This window comes from Leucoraja erinacea, chromosome 2 (genome assembly GCF_028641065.1).
Source record: "Leucoraja erinacea ecotype New England chromosome 2, Leri_hhj_1, whole genome shotgun sequence".
NCBI lineage: Eukaryota > Metazoa > Chordata > Chondrichthyes > Rajiformes > Rajidae > Leucoraja > Leucoraja erinaceus.
Window position 1 is genome coordinate 5,073,434 of NC_073378.1, and position 27,706 is coordinate 5,101,139.

Here is a 27,706-nt window from a genome sequence, read left to right on the forward strand (position 1 = left end):
TCAAACAAAGCGCGGTGCGCTCGCTGGGCCGATCTTCTCCCTCCCTCTCTCGCTCCTTCACTCCCTCCCTCACTCACTCCCCCAGGCTGATGCGGCGGGCCAGGTCGCGGCTGAGGTAACGGACGACGCCCGCCCGCACCGCCAGCCCGCACCAGCCAGCACCGCAGGAGCCGGTACCGGTCGCCATGGAATTCCAGCAGTTCGTCGACATCGCGGACAAATGGTGCTACAACACCCCGTTCGAGCTGATCGCCACCGAGGAGGCGGAGAGCCGCCTGGATTTCTACGCGGATCCCGGCGTTTCTTTCTACGTCCTGTGCCCAGACAGTGACTTCAGGGATAATTTTGTGAGTTGGCGAGGGGGGTGGGTGGGGTGGTCAATCTTGGCCTTGCTGCGTCACGGCCATCTCCATCCCGATCCCCCTTGGCCCTCTGTGTGTGTGTGGCTGCCGCTATCCTGGTCATGACAGTGAGAATAAACCCGTGTCCGCCGGCCCCAACCTACCATTGCTCATCAATATCTCTCTGGGGTTAATGGCAGTGGTCTCCGCCCCTCCCGAACCGTGGCCCCAAAATAAGCTTCTACTAAACTACAGGAGGCGCTTGGTCGGTGTCCTCGTCCCTCAGCAATGCTGCAAAACAAAGACCTTGCTGCACCGCCCTCGCCTTTCGTTATCTGTCGTTATCAAATACAGTCTTGTGAGATAGTTATGGAATTATGAGGTTGAGGTTTTACAGTCAGTGCCTGTCTAGTGGACAGGGAGTCGACTCCCACACTGACTTCGGTATAAACGCAGTCGAATAAAGATGCGGCTGGTGTCCTTCCCTCAGCTGCCCTTAGCCGCGTGTATTGCTGTTGGCTGCTAAATCCTCTTTGAAAAGCCACACACTTGCATGCCTTAAATTAAATATAATATTTATTACTACCTGTATGTTTATATTATTATGTTTCGAATGCGTTATTGCCTAGCAGCAGGCGGAGAGCCCATTTTGCATGTTAAATAATTCATGCAGGAATCCTGCCTCTAGCCCTTCCCCCGCCCCGCATGTCGAATGAGCTGACTTTATTTTCTGTGCAAAAGTGAGCATGCATCCTACTCGATATAATGGATTAATACAATCATTGTTCACATCAAATAATGTAATTACCGCGCTGGGTTGTCGTATTATACCCCTTGTACTCGGTACATTGTCCCCACAAGCATGCTCATCAGAAGGAGACGTTTACTATTTACTATTTAGTTGGTTGCTTCTACTGATGGTTGAAGAGCATTTTAATCACAACATGCAGCACTGAAGTTTTTTTTGCATTACATTTTTATTGATATATGATGTAATTGCTGGCAAAACCAGAATCTATTGTCCATCCAGAATTAACCATATGAGAAACGGCGCCTTCTTGAATTGTTGCATTGTTGTGATGTAACTACGCACAAGTGTTAATCCAGAATTTAAAGGATTTTATCCCAGCAATAAGAAAAACTGATGGGTCCAAATTGGGGTGGTATGAAACTTGGGAGCTTGTGGCACTACTTAGTACCTGGTGATCTTTCCAGGAAGCTGAGGTCACAGATACTATCAAATAAACTTTTGACAGGTTGCTGCAGTGCATCTTGCAATTCCTACCTTCTACAGGCATGATGTGCTGGGACTGAAGGGGTGAAAGTTTAAGGGTCTAACAGGAGAGCCAAAAGTGAATTAAGTGATCAAATTGCATCTAGATTAATTAAATTTATTCAGCCACACTCCTGATTTGTGCATCTAAATGGCAAATGGCCATTTAAAATTAAGGGGCGATTTGTAACTCAGTAACTAAATGGCCTTTAACTTATCCATGTCACCAACTAATTAAAGGTAGACACAAAATGCTGAAGTAACTCAGCGGGACAGGCAGCATCTTTGGAGAAAAGGAATGGGTGACGTTTTGGGTCGAGACCCTTCTTCAGACCCCCCCTCTCACCAACTAATTAATTGTGTCGGTCAAGATGTGTATCTGGCTAGGCCTCAATGATTATAGTGGGGAAAACAATGGTAAAGCCACTGAAAGAAAAGTTCTGAGATTATAATTGGCCTAGTTTGCAGTTGCCTTCTAGTAGGGAGGGCAAAGTCCAGCTGTTAAGAAAATCTATCATTTGAATCAGACCTGTTACAGGGGCTCAGTTGGGCCAATGGTATAACAAAGTTAATTGTTTTAAAAATTACTGTTATTAAATTGTCTCAAAATAATTGTGTCACTTTGCTAAACTGATAACAGTATTTGCATAATTAGCAACAAATAACCATAACGTGGAAGATAAACTTCAAATTTGATCAGTCTTTCACTGTAAATCAGACAGGTAATTCATCTTATTTAAGCAGAGAAATGTTCGATCATGAAATAAATGGTCTTTTACAAAAAGTGATAGATGCAGAATATTACTTACAACTTGTATCTACAAGTGTACTTTGCATGATTATACAATTAATGGCATTACACTTAATTACACATCCAAGTCCATGGTTCTCTAAATGTGGCAACACGAGTAGATAGAATGGTAAAGAAGGCATATTTGTCTACATAATTCGGGGCATTGAGTATAAGATTTGGGATGTCATGATGCAGCTGCATAGGAATTTGGTTAGCCCCCCCCAAATCTCAATTAATTGGAAGGGTTCCAACCCAAGGTTCCAACCCAAGCGTCACCCATCCATGTTCTCCAAAGATGCTGACTGACCCATTAAGTTACACCAGCACTTTGCCTTTTTTTTTAAACACAACCACAAATGCTTCAACTCAGAAGTGTTTGTATGTGATGCAAATCTTTGGGATTCTATGTCTGAACCAACTTAATCAGAATCAGTCGATTTTAAGTCCAAAAAAACCCTAAATGAAACAAATGTTCACTGAAGAATAGTATTTATATCACTTTGCTTTTTGACCTTTAAACTTCCTGAGTTCTCTATGAACCGGCCTAGAAACTAAAATTAAAAGTGGACTGAATTGTTCATTACTCTTGCTGAGTTGTAACTAAATGTACTCGGTAGTAATACTCTTTTAAGACATAATCAAAGTTGGGCGTGAGAAGGTATTGCATGTTAAGACAATCAAATAAGATCTTTTCGAGTCCACACACAGATTAGAAGTTGTTCAGCCAGAGCTGAGCACACTTCTTGGCATCTACATACAATGGTGTCTGTCTTGCGTTTCTTGTAGAATAGAATAGTTTCTTTATTGTCATTGTAACATGAATCATGTACAACAAAATTTAAAAATGTCAGCCAGTCAGTGCACCATTCAAACATTTCTAAAAGCTAACGATACATGTGCGTGGTGGTGAAAAGATTGTTGGAAACAGGGCTGCGACGTGAACACTCTTTCATTGACCCCATCAAGTAAGTTTAGCTGCATTGAATTAAAGAACAAAAAAGGATGTCACCGACAAATGGTCCAAGGGCAATTGAAGAGCATATTTGTCGTAAAAATTCTTAAAAATGTTAAAGTGCTAATTATCCGAATAGTACCTGGGATATAATTAATACGTAGACAAAAAAGGCACAGAATTCCTGCATTTCATTTTGGGACCAGTATGTTGCATGCCCAAACAGAGAAACAAGAAATTCTGGATTTATTTTTATGAAACACGTGCTAATTAGAAAGAGTATTAATGGAACATGATTTTTGTAGTAGTAACCATCATTCTGTTTGAGCCGCCTGTACATCAAAAAAGGCAAAAATGAAACCGTGATGAATTAAGGCTTATTTACCACAGTAAGGAGTGAATTAAAAAAAAAAGTGGGTTGAAGCAGCTATGAAGATGCGAGACAGATCTCAAGGAGAGTGGCAAATGGAATCCAAAATTGGCTGTGACAGGAAGCAAAGGGCTTTGGTGGATATTTATATAGATACATAGACAATAGGTGCAGCACTGCCATTCAATGCCACCATGGCTGATCATTCACAATCAGTAGCTCGTTTCTGCCTTCTCCCCATATCCCTTGATTCTGCAAGCCCTAAGAGGTCTATCTAACACTCTTTTGAATACATCCAGTGAATCGGCCTCCACTTCCTCCTGAAGCAGAGAATTCCACAAATTCACAACTGTGTGAAAAGGTTTTTCCTCATGTCAGTTCTAAATGGCCTAGCCCTTATTCAAAAACTGTGTCCCCTGGTTCTGGACTCGCCCAACATCGGGAACATGTTTCCTGAATCTAGCGTGTCCAATCCCTTAATAATTTTATGTGTTTCTATAAGATTCCCTCTCATCCTTCTAAATTCCACCATCCTGGGAATTAACAGCTGCACTCCCTCAATAGCAAGAATGTCCTTCCTCAAATTAGGAGACAAAATCTGCACACAATACTCCAGGTGTGGTCTCACCCTGTACAACTACCTCTTTGCTCCTATACTCAATTCCTCTCGTTATGAAGGCCAACATGCCATTAGCTTTCTTCAATGCCTGCTTTTTTTTGGTTCTCTAGTTAAAAAATGTGGCGTTGGGTTTAGTATTGAGCACCTTTTTGTATAACTAAATGTTGGGGGCATAATAAAGAAGATTGTAGATTATTTTTAAAAAATCAGCAATGTTTGATGGGTGAGAAGTCTTGGGAGTGTCAGTTTGTAGATTTTCTGCTCAGTTGGACAGAAAAATTATGATCTAGGGAAATGGGAAAGTGTTTTGGGAGTTGCAACATGAAGTAGGCAATGTTGCAACATGGACAATGGGAATAAAATAATAAGAGTTATTAGTAACAGTAAAGAGTTAATTTTGTGGAATTGTAAATATTGAACAATTTTGTTTGTTGGTGCCAACAAAGTTGATTTCATTGTCCTGTCCCTTCATAAAGCTATCACATACTCTAAATCAGTGGTTCTTAACCTTTTTGGCATAGGCGAACAAAATACTGTATGTGGTATGTACCTTTGTTAAATAAATTGATATGTTATTTGTGTCCCCTTCATGACCCCGGCAAAGCCCCAAACTACCCCCATAGGTTAAGAACCACTGCTTTAAATAGCCTGCATGCTTACCATGTAACTGCTGGAGGTGTATCATTTTACTTTTTCATCTACTGCCTTTTGGTAATCAAGAGACCAAGTACTCTGCCCCAATGCAGCAACGATTTATTTATTCTATCTGGGGAAACCAAATCCATATTGTGTGATAATTTTGCGGAACCTTCACTTGGTCTGCAAGTGTGACCCTGATTCCCTTGTTGCCTCTGGTTTCAGAACGCAAGTCCATTCCCAGTCCTGCTCTAAATTTTGTCTCTTTACCCTTCTATGTTATTCAAATGAAACTCAATGTAAACTAACAGAATATGGACCTCATCTTCTGACTTGACACATTACTTTGCGGCCTTGGAATAATTTGAGTAAATTCTTTGCACATTCTCTCTGAAGCTTTTGTATTTTTCCTTAAATGTTATGAACTGAACATAGTACTTCAGTGGTTTACTAGTGTTTTATAAAGTTCATGAATTCCTTGCTCTTTTCATTTGACTCTATGAAACTCAGGAATGGTTGTACCTTTTTAATCACTCTCAGTTTGCCGTACCATGTTCAATACCTTTTATGCTCTTAAATCCATTTTAGAATTATATCCTCTTGATTATATTGCCTTCTCTCATTCTTCCTACCTAAATGTATTGCTAGCATTTCTCAGCATTGAATTTCACGTCATCAATTGCCCATTCCACAAACATGTCTATAAAAACCTCCCCCTGCCTTTCCCGGCATTTTTGAAATCATGGCAAATCTTTAATTAAAGTACAACTTTCCTTGCCTCTTTCAATATTTATATCCCATGTCCTTGTCTTGACTATACATTGCAACTGAGCCTGCAGCCAGGGCATAGAATTTCAAAAATTCTTTAGCTTCTGTGTGGAAAAAAAAAGTAATCTTTTCTTGAATTGCCAATGTGAGATTGTGATTCCCTTATCACAATATTTCCTTATTACGATCTTCCACACAATTGGACGTGCCTCCAAGCTTTGTGTCATGCTTGCTGTTCATTTGTGTACAATTATTATAATCTGGGTATCTACCCAGTATACCCAGAACTTGGGACCTACCCTGAGGAACTCAGCTATATATTTCCTTCCAGTCACTGAACTTTGGCTTTTCTCAATTTTTTTCATCCACGCTGTTAGTATTTTTATTCTATGGGTTCCAGTCTTGATCCAACACCTATTAAGTTACATTATCAGTTGCCTTTGAAACTCTATACATGTGTATTTCTCGTGCCAACTCTCCTTACCTAATCAACAAGACTTGTAACTAGAGATTTATTTTAACAGATCTATTCTGGCTTTCTCTGATCAAGCCAGTTATCCTTTTGATCGCTACTGTTTAGGAGTATGGCATCAAGGAGCTCTGGTAAATTTGATCCTTGAGCACCAAACGGGAAAATACAAGTCCAGTAGTTAGACTTGTATTTTGCACAAAGGACGATGGTTTGAGATGTGGCAAGCAATCAAGCTATTCCAGCACATCATTGAGCGAGTTCCTTTCAGCAGTATTCTGGACCCAGCTGTCTTCAAATGCTGTTTCAATGACATTCATTCCATTATGAAGTCAGAATTGGAGATGTTTGCTGATGATTGTACAATATTCAATTGTATTTACAATACAACAAATGAAGCCGTTCATGCCTCATGTAGCAAGATATATGCAGCATTCAATCACGTCCTGCTAAATGAGGCTAATCTTTATGCCACAAATGCATCAGGTATATAATATATCCAAACAAAAGGAAATCTAACCACCTGGCAATGGCATTATTATCACTGAGTGCCACAATGTTAATATAGAGACACCATTAATTGATAACTAAACCAGACCAGCTACAAATGCAATGACCACAAGAGTAGGCCAAATGTTGTATATCCTGCAGAGAGTGACTTACTAAATATTTTCTACGGTGTGAGTCAGGAATCAGATGGAATACTTTCCACTGGAGTTCAGTGCTAGCAAATCCAGAAGGTAAACGTCATCCTAGACAAAACAGCCTGTTCGATCAGCATCATTACCCTAAGCAGCAGATACAGTCTGTACCAACTACAACGTGTGCTGCAGTTATCCACCTGGACTACAGCAATGGCACCTCCCACACCTGTGATTTCCACCAGTAAGAACACCAAAGGTCAAGCATATGGGAGTGCATCCATCAATTCACACTCCATCCATTCTGTTGAAAATACATTGCAAGTCTTTCATTTCACCATCTATCCAAGAACACAGAAAAGATGGAACAGAAATAGACCACCAGGTCCGTCAAGCTACCCATGCTATTCAATATGATTATGACTGATCTATTCCGGCATCCTTTGAAAGATCAGACATGTACACCAAAGTCTTTGCTTTCAAATTTTTATCTTCCTCCCTTGAATATAATTAATAATCCAGCGTCCATCACCCTGAGAGTAGAGAATTCCAGAGATTCGCTACCCTCTGAAAGAATCTGAATTGCACTCTTTTACTTCAATAACAAAATGATCAAATTTTTGCCTCATGGCTTTTGAAAACAAACACTTAGTTGAGTGATCAAATAGTAAATATAATATCACCATGGAACAAGCTATCATCTTGGCTGCAAATGAAGGGTTGACTGGATTTGACCATTTTGTTACGTGACCACTTTTTTTGTGGCATGATGTCAAGGATTCTTTTAAAACATCAGGAGGGTAGTTTTATATATTCCATATACAGTGGCATTTGATTTATCAAATGAAGACTTTGAATACAAAACACGTAGACGTGTCCTGAAGTCAGTCTAAACAATATTCTATTCTCCTCCACACTCCTCCCACACACTCCCTCTCCTGTGCCCCACCTGGACGAGCACCCATTGCTCTCCTCCCCCTCCGCCCACATTCCTTTCTCTAGCTTCACAGTTCTGAACTCTTTAATCCTGTTACCATACTCCTTTTGTTTTAATCTCTGCCTTTGTTCTAGCTATCTGCCAATCAGAAAAACCACCTGTGTTTACCATTTACTTGCCATGCTTTGTCTTGCCTCTTCTCTCTCCCTGCTTTCATTTCCTCCCACCCTACAATCAGACTGAAGAAGGGTCAGGACCTGAGACGTCACCTATTCATGTTCTCCTGAGATGCTGTCAGACCTACTGAGCTAATCCATCACTTTTTGTCCTTTATTCTAGACAATCTTAAATTTTAAAATAAAGGACTTGCATTTATTTTATGTTATTCCCTTTGGAATTCATAGGTTTAGATTTATTGTCATGTGTACCAGTGATTCACCATCTTCTGCGAGAATAAATTCCCACACTTCAGTTTTAAATGATTGCTCCCTAGTCTTGTAACTATCTGCTAGTGGAAATATCTTAACATCATTTGTGTTGTGTGCCTCAGGATCTGGTATATTTTAATAAGAACACAAACATGGTTTTAATTTATTTAACACGTGATAGGACAAGCTTCTCATCCCTGGAATTAACTCAGTGCTATTTGGACAGTCACCAGTGCCAGCACGAGCTTTCTAAAATAAGAGTATCAAAACTGCACACTTCTCCAGGTGAAGCCTCACAAATATCCCTACTCTTGTACCAATATTTCTCTATTTCTAAGCTCCAAACCACCTTCAACAAAGGCTGCCATGTAATTTGCCTCCTGAACCATTGGCTGTACCTGTCTGCCAAATTTGTGCTATTAGTGCACACAAAATGCTGTGTAGTTCACTCATCTGCAATCTTACTCCACTTAGATAATTGTCTTAATTTCAATTCCGATTGAGTATATAACCTTGCATTTTCCCTCATTAAACTCGATTTGCTAATTTTTATGTCCACTCAACCTATCTGTATCGTGCTTTAATATCCAAATATCCTCATGGCAATATGTCCTCCAAACTATCTTTATATAAAATTGCCTAACTTGAATATCATAGACTCCCTTCCTCCAGGCCATTATTATGTATGGCAAATAACTGAGGACCAAAACTAATTGTAGAGGCAGTCCATAAATTCCATCTACCAGCCTAACAAAGAGACCTGTTCATTCTGATGGTCTTCTATGTGAACCAATATTCAACCCATGCTAACACTTTCTGTTTGTCCCCTTCCCCACAATATGTGTTTTTATCATGCATCAGCCTATGTGGCAAGAAAACAAAATGCTGAAGGAATTCAGAAGATCAAACAACATCTGTGGAGATAAATTGACAGATGACGTTTTGGGTCGGGGTCCTTCTTAAAAAAAAACACGTTCATTTTGTTCCACCGATGCTGCTGAACAGCTGAATTCCCCCCAGAAATTCATTGTTTACTCGAGGTTTTAGAATCTGCATTCACTTGACATCAGCGTGGCACTTATTTATATTATTTTTATTTATTTTTATTTTTATTATTTATTTTGAACAGAATAAAAGAATAAAAAGCAAGTGTGAAACAGCATACAAAAAACAAAACAAAAATATTTATAAAGTGTCATAAACAATATCTATAAATAAATGAAATCGTATGTGTCCGAAAAGGAGCAGGAAGAAGCCAAAGCTTATTAATTCACACCCCTTATTCAACTGCTTGTAATTATCTTATACAAATTTAGCAGCTATATGTACACCATATGTACACCAGCCACTATATGTACACCAAATAATTTACATTTAAACACTAATCAAATATTTACAAAGCCATACAAAAAGGAAAAAGAAAAGAAAAAACCCTCATATGCTATTCAGTATCTTAGTCATATATACAACATATATATATATACATATATATATATATATATTGTCTTTCTTAACATTCAAATACACCAGATTAACAGATTCTCGTGTGTCAACATGCTGGTTGTCATAGCCTTGAACTCCAGCAAATGTGTCAAGCATGATGTACCTATAATAAAACCATATTGATTTGGTTTAATTACATTAAACTTATCTAAATGACTTGTTATTGCTTAGAAATAACCATATAACCATATAATAATTACAGCACGGAAACAGGCCATCTCGACCCTTCTAGTCCGTGCCGAACACATAATCTCCCCTAGTCCCATATACCTGCGCTCAGACCATAACCCACCATTCCCTTCCCATCCATATAACTATCCAATTTATTTTTAAATGTTAAAAACGAACCTGCCTCCACCACCTTCACTGGAAGCTCATTCCACACAGCTACCACTCTCTGAGTAAAGAAATAGACCATCATTTTGTCAACATCAGATTTTAGTTTCAAGATACAGCGAGGAAACAGGCCCTTCGGCCAAGCGAGACCGAGCCGACAAGCATTCCCGCATACTACACATACTGCTGTCATACACACACACTAGGGTCAATTTCCAATTAACCCCCAAACTTGTATATCTTTGGAGTGTGGGATGGTTCCGGAGAAAACCCACGCAGGTCACAGGGAGAACGTACAAACACCCTGCAGACAGGCACCAGTAGTGAGGATCAAACCAGGGTTTCTGGTGCTGCAAAGCAGCAATTGTATCACTGCGCCACTGTGCCGCACATGTTATCTAACAGACCTATCATTTTAAAAACTTGAAGAGCTGGAGTAACTTGGCTGGTTAGGAGTATCACTGGAGAAAATGGATAGATGACATTTTGCGTTGTGACGTTTCAGATTGATTATGGTGGGGGGGAGGGGAGGGTAAAGAAAGCTGGAAGAGAGGAGGGACACCCATAGTATCCACTTGCCTTCCCTTGAATAATAGAAACATAGAAAAAAAGGTGCAGGAGGAGGCCATTCGCCCTTCGAGCCAGTACCCTGCTTTTTCCCAATATCCCTTGATTCCTTTAGCCCTAAGAATAAATTTAACTCTTGAAAACATCCAGTGAAGTGGCTTTCACTGCCTTCTGTGGCAGAGAATTCCACAGATTCACAACTCTCTGGGTGAAAAATGTTTTCCTCGTCTCAGTCCTAAATGACCTACTCCTTATTCTTAAACTGGGACCCCTTGTTCTGGACTCTCCCAACATTCGGAACATTTTTCCTGCATCTAGCCTGTCCAATCCTTGAAGAATTTTACATGTTTCTATAAGATATCCTCTCATCCTTCTAAATTCCAGTGAATACAGGCCCAGTCAACCCATTCTTTCATCATATGTCAGTCCTGCCATCCCGGGAATTAACCTGGTGAACCTACACTGCACTCCCTCAATAACAATAATGTCCTTCCTCAAATTAGGAGACCAAAATTGCACACAATACTCCAGGTGCAGTCTCACCAGGGCCCTGTACAACTGCAGTAGGACCTCCTTGCTCCTAAACTCAAATCCTCTCACAATGAAGGCCAACATTCCATTAGCTTTCTTCACTGCCTGTTCTACCTGCATGCTTATTTCAGTGACTGATGTACAAGCACACCCAGGTATCGTTGCATTTCCACTTTTCCGAATCTGACACCATTCAGATAATAATCTGCCTTCCTGGTCTTGCCACCAAAGTGGATAACCTCACATTTATGCACATTATACTGCAGCTGCCATGCATCTGCCCACTCTGACCTATCCAAGTCACCCTGCAGCCTCAAAACATCCTCATCGCATCTCACTGCCATCCAACTTGGTGCCTTTGTCTATATATATTGCAAATAACCGGGGGTCGAGATTTATTTTACTTCCATGCTCATTTCTTGACTCGTGCGCAGGAGCGGTTTCACGTAACAAAAAATTATGATAAGAACCATTTTCCAGGAAATGTGACTGCTGTCCCGGGTAACACTGGGGTTGCCTGTATATGAGGAATTACAAATTTATTTAGTAGGAATTATTGCAGAACACATTTAATAGATCCCAACATTCAGATTTCTGGGAATATTCTGTCAAGTGCAAAGTTATACATTACAATCATGAATGTAGAAGTCTCCAAAAACACTCTCCTGTTGTGTCAAACATAATCTTCAACATAGAAAACTTTATGTACTCTGGAAAATTAAAGTGTACATCACATCTCTATCGGATGAGCTCAATGCATTCTATGCCCATTTTGATCAGGCAACCAAAGTTGCATCTTGGCTCGCCGCCCCAGGCCATCCACTCTGGCTCTGTACCATACATCTTGAAGGCAGAAGTCAGAATTGCTTTCACAAGGCTAAACTTGAAAAGTGGGTGGATAGAGTCCCTGGACAAGTTCTGAAATTGTGTGTCAATCAACTGGTCAGTCTGCCAATCACCTCTCACTTCAACAGTCTGCTGCCCACTTTTGTTTCAAGGAAATACAATACAATACAATTATTTATTTTCATTGAACCTTCAATGAAGTTCAAACGAAATCATCGTTATTCCATCGTTATATAAAGTGAAATGACCTGAGTTAATGACTGCTAGCCTGTTTATGTTCTAACATTGACTATAATGCTATTTATTTACTACTAGTCAGTTTACAACACCATAATAGCAAATAATTTAATCTCCAAATTACTGGACCTTGGCATTGGAACCTCTGTCTGCAACTGGCTTCTAGACTTCCTGACTTACAGACCTCAGTTGGTTAGAATTAGTCATAATATTTCCTGCATCCTGACTCCATACAGGGTTGCGTTCTCAGTTCCTTTCCCCACTCCTAGATTGGGAACCTAGTGTCACAGTGTCAGGTCAACCTATGCCTTAGTGTCAGCAAGATGAAGGAGTTAGTTGACTTAAGGAATCGGGGAGCTGAACATAAACATGACCTCTTCAATGAAACTGATATGGAGACGGTCGACAGCTTCAAGTTACTGAGCACCTATATTGTTGGCAACCTAACCTTCACACTGGTGCAGTGATCAAGAAAGAGCATAAGCATATTTACTTTCATACGCATCTTGGAAGATTCCGCATATCAACAAACATTCTTTTGATGTGCTACAGAATGTATTCTGATGGGATGAATCTCAGCCTGATATGTTCAGATCTTGACCGCCAGAATCTGCAGACACTAATTCCTTCCATCCTTTCATCCAGTCCACCTTCACGGTGCCTAACATCAGGAAGGCTTGATGCATTATCAAGGATGCCTGTCATCCTGGTCAATCCCTTTTCTATCTTCTACCTTCTGGGAGAAGGGACAGGAGCTTGAAAGTGTGGACATCCAGACTTGAGAACAGTTTCTTTCCCACTACTATCATATGGCAATCACCTCTTTTACACCACTTCCTTGAAGGCCACGTTTTTTGCTTTTAACTCTACCTTGTTTCATTATTGTACTTCAATGATTTTTTTTGCATTACTTCGCATTGCACTACAATTTGTATATGAAAGTAAACTAATCTGAATCTAGAGAAGCCTGTAATATCCAAAGCACTTCTCTCAGTTCTCTCAACTCACCAGAAAAATCTCTGCATGCTGTCAAATTAAACTAGAATTGTATTTATTTATTCATGGTAAAAATCATAGCAGTGGGCAGGTGCTATAGACCTGCACGGGAAGGTAGATGCTCCCACCGCATTTGCAGTATAGTGCTTAGTAGTCAAAGGAATCAAATTTTGGGGACAATCAGCAGACTTAATTCCCAAAGAACTGCGAGGTTATGCGACTCAAAATAGAATTTTCAACTAATAAGGAAATTTAGAAATATGACAAATAATGAAATGGTCATATTAATGCAGAGAACTGTGTAATTCCTGGTAGTATGAGCTACGTAATATGGGCCGCTGAGAACAAAGGAGGGGTGGTGTGCCGAGAACAGAGAGGGGCCCCCAAGAACAAAGGGAGGGCCGCTGAGAACTAAGGGGAAACTGGCAGAAGGAGCGCCAAGAACGAAGGAGGAACTGGTGGGGTGGGGCTGCTGTCACAAGTTGTGGAAGGCAAAACAAAGCATTTCACTGCACCTAGGTACCCTAGGTTCATGTGAAATACCCTAGGTTCATGTGATAATAAAGTATAATTCATACGATTTAATATTCTTAAAACGTTGCAGAACCAGACATTGCTGCATGAATGTTTGTTTTTACGTGATAGAATGTCGTTTGATACTCCCTCTTATAGCAAACCTGCCACCGCTGTATGGAACATTTTTTTTTCCTTAAGTCAGGTGGTAAAAAATAATATTTTGGGTGCAGCTGACCAAGTCCTTGTATTATTGTGCTAAAACTTGCATCCTCTTGTAATCATAACCCTCATAATAAGAGCTATTGGGCCATTTTCTCTTCTGATCACTTATTGAAGGCTTCAAGTGACTATGAATTCTGACGTTATCCAATCTCTCACTATTTGACCAGTATTCTGCTTTACAATATCAAATTGCATTCACATTGCCTTTGACAAGGTTCCTCATGGAAGGTTGGTTAAGAAGGTTCAACTGTTGGGTATAAATGCAGGAGTAGCAAGATGGATTCAACAGTGGCTGAATGGGAGAAGCCAGAGGGTAATGGTGGATGGTTGTTTATCGGGTTGGAGGCAGGTGACTCGTGGGGTGCCTCAGGGATAGGTGTTGGGTCCTTTGTTGTTTGTCATGTACATCAATGATCTGGATGATGGTGTGGTAAATTGGATTAGTAAGTATGCAGATGATACCAAGATAGGGGGTGTTGTGGATAATGAAGAGGATTTCCAAAGTCTACAGAGTGATTTAGGCCATTTGGAAGAATGGGCTGAAAGATGGCAGATGGAGTTTAATGCTGATAAATGTGAGGTGCTACACCTTGGCAGGACAAATCAAAATAGGACGTACATGGTAAATGGTAGGGAATTGAAGAATACAGTTGAACAGAGGGATCTGGGAATAACCGTGCATAGTTCCTTGAAGGTGGAATCTCATATAGATAGGGTGGTAAAGAAAGCTTTTGGTGTGCTGGCCTTTATAAATCAGAGCATTGAGTATAGAAGCTGGGATATAATGTTAAAATTGTACAAGGCATTGGTGAGACCAAATCTGGAGTATGGTGTGCAATTTTGGTCGCCCAATTATAGGAAGGATGTCAACAAAATAGAGAGAGTACAGAGGAGATTTACTAGAATGTTGCCTGGGTTTCAACAACTAAATTACAGAGAAAGGTTGAATAAGTTAGGTCTTTATTCTCTGGAGCGCAGAAGGTTAAGGGGGGACTTGATACAGGTCTTTAAAATGATGAGAGGGATAGACAGAGTTGATGTGGACAAGCTTTTCCCTTTGAGAATAGGGAAGATTCAAACAAGAGGACATGACTTCAGAATTAAGGGACAGAAGTTTAGGGGTAACATGAGGGGAACTTCTTTACTCAGAAAGTGGTAGCGGTGTGGAATGAGCTTCCAGTGGAAGTGGTGGAGGCAGGTTCGTTGGTATAATTTAAAAATAAATTGGATAGGCATATGGATGAGAAGGGAATGGAGGGTTATGGTATGAGTGCAGGCAGGTGGGACTAAGGGAAAAAAGTTGCTCGGCACGGACTTGTAGGGCCAAGATGGTCTGTTTCCGTGCTGTAATTGTTATATGTTATATGTTATGTTATATATGATCTGTCCTTACACATTCAGGATGTCCCTTGAAGTCTCTTTTAAATGCTTACCTGACCCAATAATCTCACCTAGTCAGCTTATTTGGAAATATGACATTTCAAACTCAGCCAAATCATTGATTAAAAATTATGTCCCCGGTCCACAGTGGGCGAGTCAGTTCTACTGAGCGAGTTATCAGGCAGCAGCTCTGCGGGATACTCCTATTATGTGTGAGGGGCTCCCCGGGATACCGGCCCACAATGTTTGCTGAACGATGCCAAGACTAACACCTACCTGCACAAAATCCTTATTCCTCCATTACCTGCACATCCGTATGCCTGTCGAAAAGTTTCCTAAATGCCACTGTTGTATCTGCCTCCACCCCACCCCCAGCAGCGCATTCTAGGCACGCACCACACCAGGACATTTCCATGTGCTCTATTGGTTTCCAAAAAAAAAAAACCTCAGGCCTCTTGCTATCTCTGTCAATTTTATAAGCCTTAGATTAAATACTAGCATTAATTTGTCTGATCTGTTACAATTGAACCACATTTTTCCTATTGGGTTTTTGAGCCTGATATAATGGAGCCAGTACATTTTTTCTCTTTAAATGCTGACCATTGCTTGTTTTCTATCATGCTTTTTAATATATTCTCTCAATCCTAATTTGCCAGCCAACTCTCCTCTCATACCGCCATGGTTTTTCATACATTGGATTTATTACCTTGTTTACACATTGGGTATATAGTTCAATGTAGAGTTCAGTCATGCTTTGGTCATTCTGTCCCTCAAAGCTCCATATCAATCAACCCATTCTCATTCCATTAAACAACATTCAAATACCCTTAGTTGGTTCCTCAGCAGGGTCATCTAGAAATTAATCTCAAATGCATTCCATGAATTCATCTTCCACCTTTTATTACAGCAAATTTGACTTGTCGATCCGTTATGTAGGTTGAAGGCTCCTGTAATTACTCTTATTACCCCAGTTACACAAACTAAAGCTAATTTCCTGATTTGTATTGTGCCAGTATTACAGCTACTATTTAGCCTGCACGTAATCCCCATCAAGGTTTTCTTCACTTTGCTGTTTTGTAACTAAAACCAAATTGATTCTGATTCCGTATACATTTCAAGACCCTCCTCTATGTCTACAAAGCCCTCAATGGGCTTGCCCTCTCCTACATTAAAAGTCTTCTCACCCACCACTCCACCTCCAGGTCCCTCAGATCGGCCGACTTGAGGCTGCTGAATATCCCGCGGTCTAGGCATAAGCTTAGGGGCGACCGCGCCTTTGCAGTTGCAGCTCCTAGACTGTGGAACAGCATCTCCCTTCCCATCAGAACTGCCCCTCCATCGACTCTTTAAGTCAAGACTAAAATCTTATCTATATTCCCAAGCCTTTCCTGACGTCCACTGAGCGAGGGCTATATGTATATTTGTATGTAGTTTGTTTGTTTATACTATTATAACAAATGTAAAGCACTTTGGCCAATGAGAGTTGTTTTTTAAATGTGCTATATAAATAAATGTGACTTGACTTGACTGATTTTATACCATGATTAATCGGGGACATTCAAAGATCTTGAACAGGCCTGGCACACAGCAAAGCTGTGAGTGTCAGCTGTCTTTCAAAAGTTTGCAGGCGTTTCGTGGATGTGATTGCTGTGGCTGGCCTGTGATCTGATTATGTCATTAGATAAATGTAAGGAGGAACTGCAGATGCTGGGTTAATCTGAAGATAGACACAAAAAGCTGGAGTAACTCAGTGGGGCAGGCAGCATTTCTGGAGAGAAGGAATGGGTGACGTTTCGGGTCGAGAAAAAGGGTCTCATCCTGATATGTCACCAATTTCTTCTCTCCAGAGATGCTGCCCGTCCTGCTGGGTTACTCCAGCTTTATGTCATTTGATAATATCATTTGATAACGTTCCTGTCTAGTTTTAGAATATCTCACTGAGCAAGGTAGACCTTATGGACCTGGTGTTAGTTGTTTTGGCACATTAGATGATTTGGGTAATAAATTCAGGTCCCTCATGGGAATTGTTTTGCTTTTTAAAAACTCAATGTTAATACAACTTGTAACTCTAAATAACATGCCTTATTAAAATGTTCAAATTCTCAAATTTCAATACCATGTATAACTTTGTCTACGAGTGCTAGCAAAGCATAGCATGTGCTAAATAGGATTTGGATTGACTGTATTGATGTGGTGGTTTGAGGGGGCAGTGAGTGGAGAATAGTGAGAAGATTAGAAATTGACCAAAGGTTGCTCTTCATGGCGAAAACCTTCAGTTTTTACCTACTAGTAGCAGGTATAATAATTGAATACTGAACCGTTCTACCAACAGCAAGACAGGAGTCCTGAGATACCATCTACCTCAGTCTCTCGGACTATCTTTAATCAGACTATATTAGACTTTATGTTGTACTAAACGTTATTCCCTTTATCATGTATTTGTACACTGGATGGCTTGATCATAATCTTGCATAGTCTCTCTGCTGACTGATTAGCATGAAACAAAAGCTTTTCACTGTACCTCAGTAAACATGACAATAAACTAAACTAAGCTAGTTGCTATCAAAGTTCATTAACTCCTTGAATCATGTTATTTTGTTGGTTATTCCAGTCTGCGATGAATGGATGATTTTCAATTTTATTAATGTGATAGACCTGAGGGGCCAAGTGGCCTACTCCTATATTCTAACGGGCTCTTGGTTCCTCTATTTCCTAGCTCAATTCTAGAAATTGATGGGCAAGTCACTAAACAGTACTCATTTCTAACTATGCATGAGCAATGGCATGAAATAACCTATTTGTTAATTAAAAGCTTCTGTGTGACAGGATACCTAAGTTTGAATATTTATACAATGAGAGTAATTAAAGTTATAATTTGTAAGACAACCTTAAATTATTGCATAAAAGACTGCATAGAAGAACTGAATAAACTTGCAACAAATTAATGTGTCATGTAAGTATATTAATTAGCTATTTAGTATGGTTTATTGAAATTCATGGAATAAAATTGGATAGGTATTACACAAGACATATTTTTCACACTTTGTAATGTTGTAATTAATATTGCAATTGTGGGAGGTGGTGGTAGAAAATAGACAATAGGTGCAGGAGTAGGCCATTTGGCCCTTCGAGCCAGCACCGCCATTCAATGTGATCATGGCTGATCATCCCCAATCAGTACCCCGTTCCTGCCTTCTCCCCATATCCCGACTCCGCTATTTTTAAGAGCCCTATCTAGCTCTCTCTTGAAACCATCCAGAGAACCTGCCTCCACCACCCTCTGAGGCAGAGAATTCCACAGACTCACCACTCTCTGTGAGATAAAGTGTTTCCTTATCTCCGTTCTAAATGGCTTACTCCTTATTCTTAAACTATGGCCCCTGGTTCTGGTCTCTCCCAACATCGGGAACATGTTTCTTGCCTCTAGCATGCACAAGCCCTTAACAATCTTATATGTCTCAATGAGATAACCTCTCATCCTTCTAAACTCCAGAGTGTACAAGCCCAGCTGCTCCATTCTCTCAGCATATGACAGTCCCGCCTTCCCGGGAATTAACCTTGTAAACCTACGCTGCACTCTGTCAATAGCAAGAATGTCCTTTCTCAAATTAGGGGACCAAAACTGCACACAATACTCCAGGTGTGGTCTCACTAGGGCTCTGTGCAACTGCAGAAGGACCTCTTTGCTCCTATATTCGATTCCTCTTGTTATAAAGGCCAACATGCCATTCACTTTCTTCACAGCCTGCTGTACCTGCATGCTTACTTTCATAGACTGATGTACAAGGACCCCCAGATCCCGTTGTACTTTCCCTTTTCCCAACTTGATGCCATTTAGATAGTAAGCTGCCTTCCTGTTTTTGCTAAAGTGGATAACCTCACATTTATCCACATTAAACTTCATCTGCCATGCATCTGCCCACTCCCCCAACCTGTCCAAGTCACCCTGCATTCTCATAGCATCCTCCTCACAGTTCACACTGCCACCCAGCTTTGTGTTATCTGCAAATTTGCTGATGTTACTTTGAATCCCTTCATCCAAATCATTGATGTATATTGTAAATAGCTGCAGTCCCAGCATCGAGCCTTGCCGTTCCCCACTAGTCACTGCCTGCCATTCTGAAAGGGACCCGTTAATCCCTACTCTTTGTTTCCTGTCTGCCAACCACTTCTCTATCCATGTCAGCACTCTACCTCCAATACCATGTGCCCCAATTTTGCCCACTCATCTCCGATGTGGGACCTTATCAAATGCTTTCTGAAAGTCCAGGTACACTACAACCACTAGCTCTCCCTTGTCCATTTTCCTAGTCACATCTTCAAAAAATTCCAGAAGATTAGTCAAGCATGATTTCCCCTTCGTAAATCCATGCTGACTCGGACCGATCCTGTTACTGCTATCCAAATGTTCGGCTATCTCATCTTTTATAATTGACTCCAGCATCTTCCCCACCACCGATGTCAGGCTAACTGGTATATAATTCCCTGTTTTCTCTCTCCCGCCTTTCTTAAAAAGTGGGATAACATTAGCTACCCTCCAATCCACAGGAACTGATCCTAAGTCTATAGAACATTGGGAAATGGTGACCAATGTATCCACGATTTCTAGAGTCACTTCCTTAAGTACCCTGGTAATAATAAACTGTTCCATTTAACAATAACATCTTTATCCCTGTCTCCATCTCTTCAGCATGTGTGGAGTGAAAGTGAAGACTGTCTACCATTCCTACAATTGGTGCAAGAATACATTTTATCCTGTGGAAAGAAGACACTCTCTGAAGTACTGGAAAAAGTCTTCAAATCATTCAAGCCTGTAAGTATTAAATGATAGTATTCTTAAGATAAGTATACAGTGCAGTTGGTTAATTTTCCTTTTCCCCCCATTTTTTTAAGCCATTACATGTGGAATCAAAAGAATTTTGATTACGATCATTGATAGACACTGGTTATTTGGAGGACGAATCTAGATGCTGCAGTAGATTACACATTTACCTTTCACGTGCAGTCCAAGGACTGTATGATTTAGAAAATTGCTTGCATTTTCTATTATCCTTGTTCTCTCCATCTTTACATTCAACCCCTGATATTGTCAGGTGCTAATAATGGTGGTCTTGTTGTGGTATGGTACAATGCCCTTTGGTTGAGATTTAATCATAACTGTTGACATAATTATGGTTGTGTTAAACTTGATTTTGAATGATGTTGCGCCATGTCGAAATGTACTTCACTGTAGATCATCCAGTTGTGTTTCTAAACTAATCAAACGTAGCTTCTCCTTTTGATTCATAGATGTAGTTTTATAAATATTTGTACAATTTGTTTGTTTCTGTCCTAAATTCTCCACTAAATGTATTAACTCCCAACAATCTCCCTCTTAATTTCTCTACATGCTCCCTCCATTATCTGTCCTTCAGTAAAGTAAATTTAAAAATTCAATAATGTGCTCATTGTGAGACATGGTATCTTTGTCAGATATGCCAGAATGGGATTACAATTGATCCAAAAAATCTATTATTGATCATGACATCTATTATTAAAAATCTATTATTGATCCGCAATTCCATGTCTACTATTTATTTCATTCCGCTTACATGTTTTTCCTCTACTTGCTAAATTTTTGTAAGGTGTCCTTGAGACTCTTGAAAGGCGCCCATAAATAAAATTTATTATTATTATTATTATGACATGTCGTAAAGTGTAACTTTTGGTCTGGCCATGTTGATTTTTGCTATCTTGGATGAAATAAATGCTACTTTAAACTTTATTTGGTACAGGGGTAAGATTGAGTTATTAGAACATAAAACTGTACAACACAGGAACAGGCCGTTCGGCCCACAATGTCCATACCAAACATGAATCCAAGTTAAACTAATCTCCTCTGCCTGCATATTATTCATATCCCTCCATTCCGTGCATTACATGTGCCTACCTATAAGACTCTTAAATATGCATCTGCCTCCCCCAACATGCATGGATGTTCCAGGCACCAACCGTACAAAGAAAAAACATTCTTACCTTAAAGTGATGCCCTCTGGTCTTTGACATTTCCACCCCGAGAAAAATATTCTGACTATCGACCGTATATGCCTTGCATAATTCTAGAAACAAGGAACCGCAGGTGGTACAAAATAAAACACAAAGTCCTGGAGAACATCAGCAGGGCAGGTAACGTCTCTGGAGAATATGGGTAAGTGATGTTTTGGGTTGGACCTTTCCCAACAGGTTTTGACCTGAAATGTTACCTGTCCATGTTCTCCAAAGATGCTACCTGACCCACTGTCACGTGCCTTTTCCTCTCATAATTCTATCAGGTCCTTCAACCATCAGACATTCTAGAGAAAACAATGCTGTTTGCCCAACCTCTCTTTATTGCTAATACCTTTTAATTGAGGCAGCATTCTGGTACTGTCTGCAAAGCTTCGCCAAAGCCTCCAGATGCTTCCAGTAATAGGATGACCAAAATTACACACAATACTCCAAATGCCACCTAAACAAAGTCCTCTCAAGCTACAACATGACTTCCTGATTTCTTGTACTCAATGCCCTGACCAAGATGCCCATCTAAGATAGTGCCTCAGCACTTCCCTTCAACAAAGCTCCCTAAGCCTAAGCCAAAGCACTTGCCCTCAATAAAGCATTTCACTTCAACGCAGCATCTCTCCCAACGCGGCTGGGAGAGTTGCTTTGCATTATTTCTCCTGACGAATAGATCTGAATGGGATTGGATTTTGAGCCTATTTTAAACAGATTAATGGGAGGTGTTGTTGTCTGTGGAACAGGTGTACCCTAACACTAAGAACTTTAATTGGTTTGGGTTCCATAGAAGGACTTAAATGGAATGCCATAAAACATGAATGTTTAATTGTTGAAAGAAATTGCTTCGTATTATTGGCCTTTAATTTGCTCATGAAGAAAATGGGTCCTGCAAGAATCTAAAATATTGCTTGGTATTGCTTACCACAACTGTGCTTGGTAAATTATGCACATTATTAGAAATCCTTTAAATAAAATAAACTTAAATAGAGTAGTGGTAGGTAAAAACAAAGTTTGTTCATAGATTCATACGTTATAGATATAGCCCTTGGGCTCACCATAGCCATGCCAATCATCAAGTACCCACCTATAATAATCCCATTTCCCAGCACATGGTCTATAGCTGTCTTTGCCTTGGCTATTCAGTTGCTTGTTTAGATGCTTAAATGCTCATACGTTCATGTCATAGTAGCAGTATTAGGCCATTCGGCCCATCGAGTCTACTCTGCCTCTTAATCATGGCTGATCTATATTTCCCTCTCAACCCCATTCTCCTGCTTTCTCCCCATAACCTTTAACACGCTCACTAATCAAGTACCTGTTAATTTCCGCGTTAAAAATACCTAAAGACTTGTCCTCCACAACCTCCTGTGGCACAGATTCACCACTCTTTGGCTAAAGAAACTCCTCCCCATCTCCTTTCTAAAGATATGTCCTTTTATTCCGAGGCTGTGCCCACTGATCCTAGACTCTCCCACTAGTGGAAACATGTTCTTCACATTCACTCTATCCAGGCCTTTCATTATATGTGTCTTGAAGATTCAAGATTCAATTTAATTGTCATTTGGACCCCTTGAGGTCCAAACGAAATGCCGTTTCTGCAGCCATACATTACAAACAAATAGACCCAAGACACAACATAATTTACATAAACATTCATCACATCGCTGTCTATTGTATCTATTTGCAATACTGGAGAGTTTTCGACGAACAAGATTAGTATTCACTTTTCTACACCAATACACGGTTCTTGACAAAAATCTACCCATCATGTGAAACCTTATAAATAGCGGATATAACTTGGATAACTTCAAGACCGAAAGTCAAAAACTTGTTTCATAAGACAATTTTTCATTGTTTTCCCATCATTTTGGACACCAAAAGTGTGACATTAGAAACTGTCACATTTAGTCATGAATATTTAATTCATAAATAAACTTCATATGGCCCCTCATACGTATACGTTTTGATAATAGGCTAGGGAAATACATCATCAATACCAGGAGAAAAATACATACCAAAAAGGTAATACAGTACAGTAAAGATCCCGTAACGGTCATTGTCCTTGGTGTCCATTGTCACAATGTCCGTTATCGGGGTCAGTGCCTCCGTAAGTTGAACCACGGAGGAATTCCACAAACTCACCACTCTGTGAGTAAAAGTGTTTCCTCGTCTCCATGCTAAATGGCTTACTCCTTATGCCCCTGTCCCACTTAGTAAACCTGAACGGAAACCTCTGGAGACTCTGCGCCCCACCCAAGGTTCCCGGAGGTTGCAGGTAGTGGAAGCAGGTAGGGAGACTGACAAAAACCTCCAGGAACCGCACGGAAACCTTGGGTGGGGTGCAAAGTCTCCAGAGGTTTCCGTTCAGGTTTCCTAAGTGGGACAGGGGCATTATTCTTAAACTGTGGCCCCTGGTTGTGGACTCCCCCAACATCAGGAACATGTTTCCTGCCTCTAGCGTGTCCAAGTCCTTAACAATCTTATATGTTTAAATGAGATTTCCTCTCATCCTTCTAAACTCCAGAGTGTACAAGCCCAACCCATTCCCTCAGCATATGACAGTCCCGCCATCCCGGGAATTAACCTAGTAAACCTACGCTGCACTCCCTCAATAGCAAGAATGTCCTTCCTCAAATTAGGGGACCAAAACTGCACACAATACTCCAGGTGTGATCTCACTAGGGCTTTGTACAACTGCAGAAGGAGCTGTTTATGTTTTGTTTGTGTTGCTGATATGTTAAATGGTCAGCAATTTTAGTATGAACTTTAGTTACTGCTGACTCTCGCTAGTGCTCAGATAAGAAAGCTACTTACAGTTTTTCCTTCCCACTAATATCCTCTTGCTTGTGAGGAGACATGTACTGTGGGTTATTTTGAGTACATGAAACAAATCAATACATGCCACTTGTCTATGTCGATTCTCCCAATGAATAATTTGGCTCAAACCAGAGTAAGCGCATACAGTTGTCTGTTGGGGATCTATACAATCTTTACATTGTGCATCTGACTGGCATTTCTGATAATTCTGTTGCATAGTAATTAAGATAAATAAATAGATAAATGCTATTTATTAGATTTTTTCTCCTTATTGAGAAACTTAGCAATTTCCTCAATAATTTAAATTTGGCTTCCGGCCGCCATGAGGCTGCTCACACACGACCTGCTGAGCTCACACGTCTGCGGCATCAAGAGCGGCTTCCCGCTCCTGCTGCAGGTGAGGGAGAGAGAGAATGAGGGAGGGTGAGAAAGAATGTGGGAGAGAGAATGTGGGATAGAGGGATTCAGGGAGAGAGGGGAATGAGGGAGTGAGAGAAAGAGGGAGAGAGCGAATCAGGGAGAGAATGAGGGAGAGGAGGAGACAGGGGGAAGGGTGGAGAGGGCATGGAGGGGGAGAATGAGGGAGGAGGAGAGATGAGGAGACGGTAGAGAGAGGAGGAGAGGAGAGAGAGAGGGGGAATGAGGGGAGAGGGGAGGGAGGATAGGGGGAGAAAATGAGGGAGAGGGAATCGGGGAAAGAGAGGAGGAGAAGGTAGAGAGAGGGGGGGGGAATGGGGGGGAATGGAGTGAGAGGAGAGATGAGTGAGGAAAGGAGAGGGGGAGGGAGATATAGAGGGGAGAGTTGGGGTGGAGGGAGAGGGGGATGAGGGAAATAGGGGGATTATCTTTAAGAGGCTCTAGTTAGACAGAGTTAAAGATAGCAGAGTCAGGGGATATGGGGAGAAGACAGGAATGGGGTGTTGATTGTGGATGATCAGCCATGATCACATTGAATGGTGGTGCTGGCTCGAAGGGCCGAATGGCCTACTCCTGCACCTATTGTCTACTGTCTATTGTTTTTGGTTGTTGACTAACCCTGTACTTCATGTGCATAGTTGCTGGGTCTTCCAGACGTAGATGACGACGCATTTGAAGATTACAATGCTGATGTTGAAGAGGAGGAGCCTGAAGCAGACAGCCAGCACATGAGCGTCAGCCAACAATAAATGTGTGCAGAGCAAAGTCGGCTTGCATGAAGTTCAATTGTTTTATTGTTTCATCTTTTCAGCCTTTATTTGGATCAAGTTCAAATAACATACCTAAATTACATTAAATTTGTTCTGTACATTGCTTAATGTTCATAATTGTCTCATTGAAAACTTTAAAAAATGAGTCATGGTATGGAGGTAAATGTACTAAACTGCCTTTTGAGGAAAATAAATTCACTGTATGGTCATACTTACATTGAGGAGATTTGCGGTCAGTATTTTAAGTTGGGCTTTTATTTAGATGGGGGGATTTTTTGTTGATTGATTTATCCATTAATTTCAATTTATGTGACTTTTAAGCAGCACTGGACAATTCCCTGCCAAAATACTCCAACGTCGTTAGGGATTTTTACTGGAAAAAAAGTATTATTAGATTAATAGATGGAATTGCTTAGATTATACAGCACTGAAATAGACCCACATAGACTGTGCTGGTATTGTGTTCCATACATGCCCTACTTTATGTAAACCAGTCTGCATATCATTCATAAATTGTATTTCAAATACCCTCTTGATAAAATTTTAAAGGATATTAATTGTGCTTATTTAAGTATAGTTGCCCAACAATAAATTTGAAACTAAGCAATCAGTTGTGATGTCCAGAGAGTAACTGTTTGATATAGATTTCTCTAAGTTTCCATCAGGTAGTTTTATAGTGATTATTTAAATTTAAATGTCCTTGAGGACACTTTAATTAAACTGCAACATTGACTTAGAACTGACATCTGCTTGCATAAACCGTTACATAGCAAAATCAAAAGAATGTGCTGTTAAGTAGAAGCTTGAGGACATTACTGTTTTCTGCTACGGCTGTACCTATTGCAGATACTCTATGCTGTACTGCATTAATTATTGCTTGCTTTTAATGCACTGCAGTTTGTTGGGTACTTTACTGTTTTACTTCCTGAGCATCTTAGACAAATTTACAGCTATGACATTCCCAGTTGTAGATCAAAAATTGCACCGTCTTTAGCTCTTTGTGAATGTGTGTTAATAGAAGGAGCTGTAAACTTGCTTTTAGTTGGAGGAGGACAGTACTGTGTATGAAAGAATTACAAAGGTAACACTCATTGAATAATGAATGTTTTATTTGGTATGTTGTAAGTGGTAAATTGTATTGTATGTGGCCTGTGGATCCTTTGTACTGTATGTCAATATTATAAAACAGAATGGCTTGTGTAATCCTAGAACATTTGAGATTGCAAAACAAAAACGTGATGTTTTAAGATGCCTTTTTAATGAGCTGATGGTTTAAAGCAAGTCGGTGTGTTCCTTTGCCTGCAGTTAGTTATTGACTTGGGTAAGGCAGGCTATAGATAGCAGCAGTGTTTAATGTAAATATTCTGTTCTACAGTATATGTACTGTACAGATAATCAAAGTAAAAGCTTGGTCTGTACTTTGTGAAGCAGTACCCAGTGTTTTAATGTTATGACAGTTAAGTATCTGGTATTTTGCATTGCAAAGGAGGGAGTATACTGTTGATAGCTGTTGATTTGCACCTCAATGCATGGCTGGTTGATATAGGAGGTATTTTAATTTCTGTAGTTTATAAAAAAGACTTTATAGTTGATGTGTCCTGGTCTTTTGCAATCTGCAGCACTTCATTTATAGATACCTCAATGCTTTTGTTGACCTATCAGTCTGGGTATAAAAAAAGTTTTAAAATAAATTGAACCAATCAATTTCTAATATAAATTAGCCTCTTAAACCTTTAAAATTATATTGGATTTAATAAAATATAGTATTATCTTTCCTTTCACATTAAAGCATTACTTTAATGTATTTAGACTCAATTTGTAAAGCACATGTTTATTTGTTTTAATAGTTATGATGGTTAACAAACGGCTACTGTAATACATGCTCAACACTAAATATGCTGAAAATAAATTATTCAAACATTGCTTTCTCTGAACTCTTAATATGTAAAATGTTCACTCAAATCATCAATTAAAAAAAAAAAATCCTTGTTACTGTTTGGTGAACAGCTGTAAAATAATGACAAAACTTAATGAGACATCTGTTCTGACTTTCAATTATCTGTCTACAATAATGAATAGTTAGGGAAAAGAAATCAGTCCAGTCAATTTAACTAGTTACTTGGGCAGTAAGATCAAGATTTCTCCAAACCATCTGTGGAGAAATTCTGCTATGTATCTCTTCCCACCAGGTCAAATTGTAGTATATTCTTGTGTAAGAAGGAACCGTATATGCTGGTTTAAGCCAAAGATAGACACAAAAAGCTGTAGTAACTCAGCGGAACAGGCAGCATCTCTGGGGAACAGT

At 40.0% G+C, this 27,706-nt stretch overlaps 1 protein-coding gene across 1 annotated transcript; it reads left to right on the top strand.

The window, feature by feature from the left end:
• Positions 1-27,324, top strand: mturn (maturin, neural progenitor differentiation regulator homolog (Xenopus)). Its single transcript, XM_055651087.1, has 3 exons — positions 1-347; positions 20,052-20,174; positions 25,270-27,324. The coding sequence occupies exons 1-3, from the start codon at positions 186-188 to the stop codon at positions 25,378-25,380; spliced, it is 396 nt and encodes a 131-aa protein (XP_055507062.1). The 5' UTR covers positions 1-185; the 3' UTR covers positions 25,381-27,324.
• Positions 27,325-27,706: the final 382 nt, after the last annotated feature.

Excerpts from the sequence above, each read along its gene's own strand:
- mturn (XM_055651087.1), top strand. The coding sequence starts at position 186 with ATGGAATTCCAGCAGTTCGTCGACATCGCGGACAAATGGTGCTACAAC. Across the intron at positions 348-20,051 it reads GTGACTTCAGGGATAATTTT|CATGTGTGGAGTGAAAGTGA; the intron begins GTGAGTTGGCGA and ends CCATCTCTTCAG. Across the intron at positions 20,175-25,269 it reads TCTTCAAATCATTCAAGCCT|TTGCTGGGTCTTCCAGACGT; the intron begins GTAAGTATTAAA and ends TCATGTGCATAG.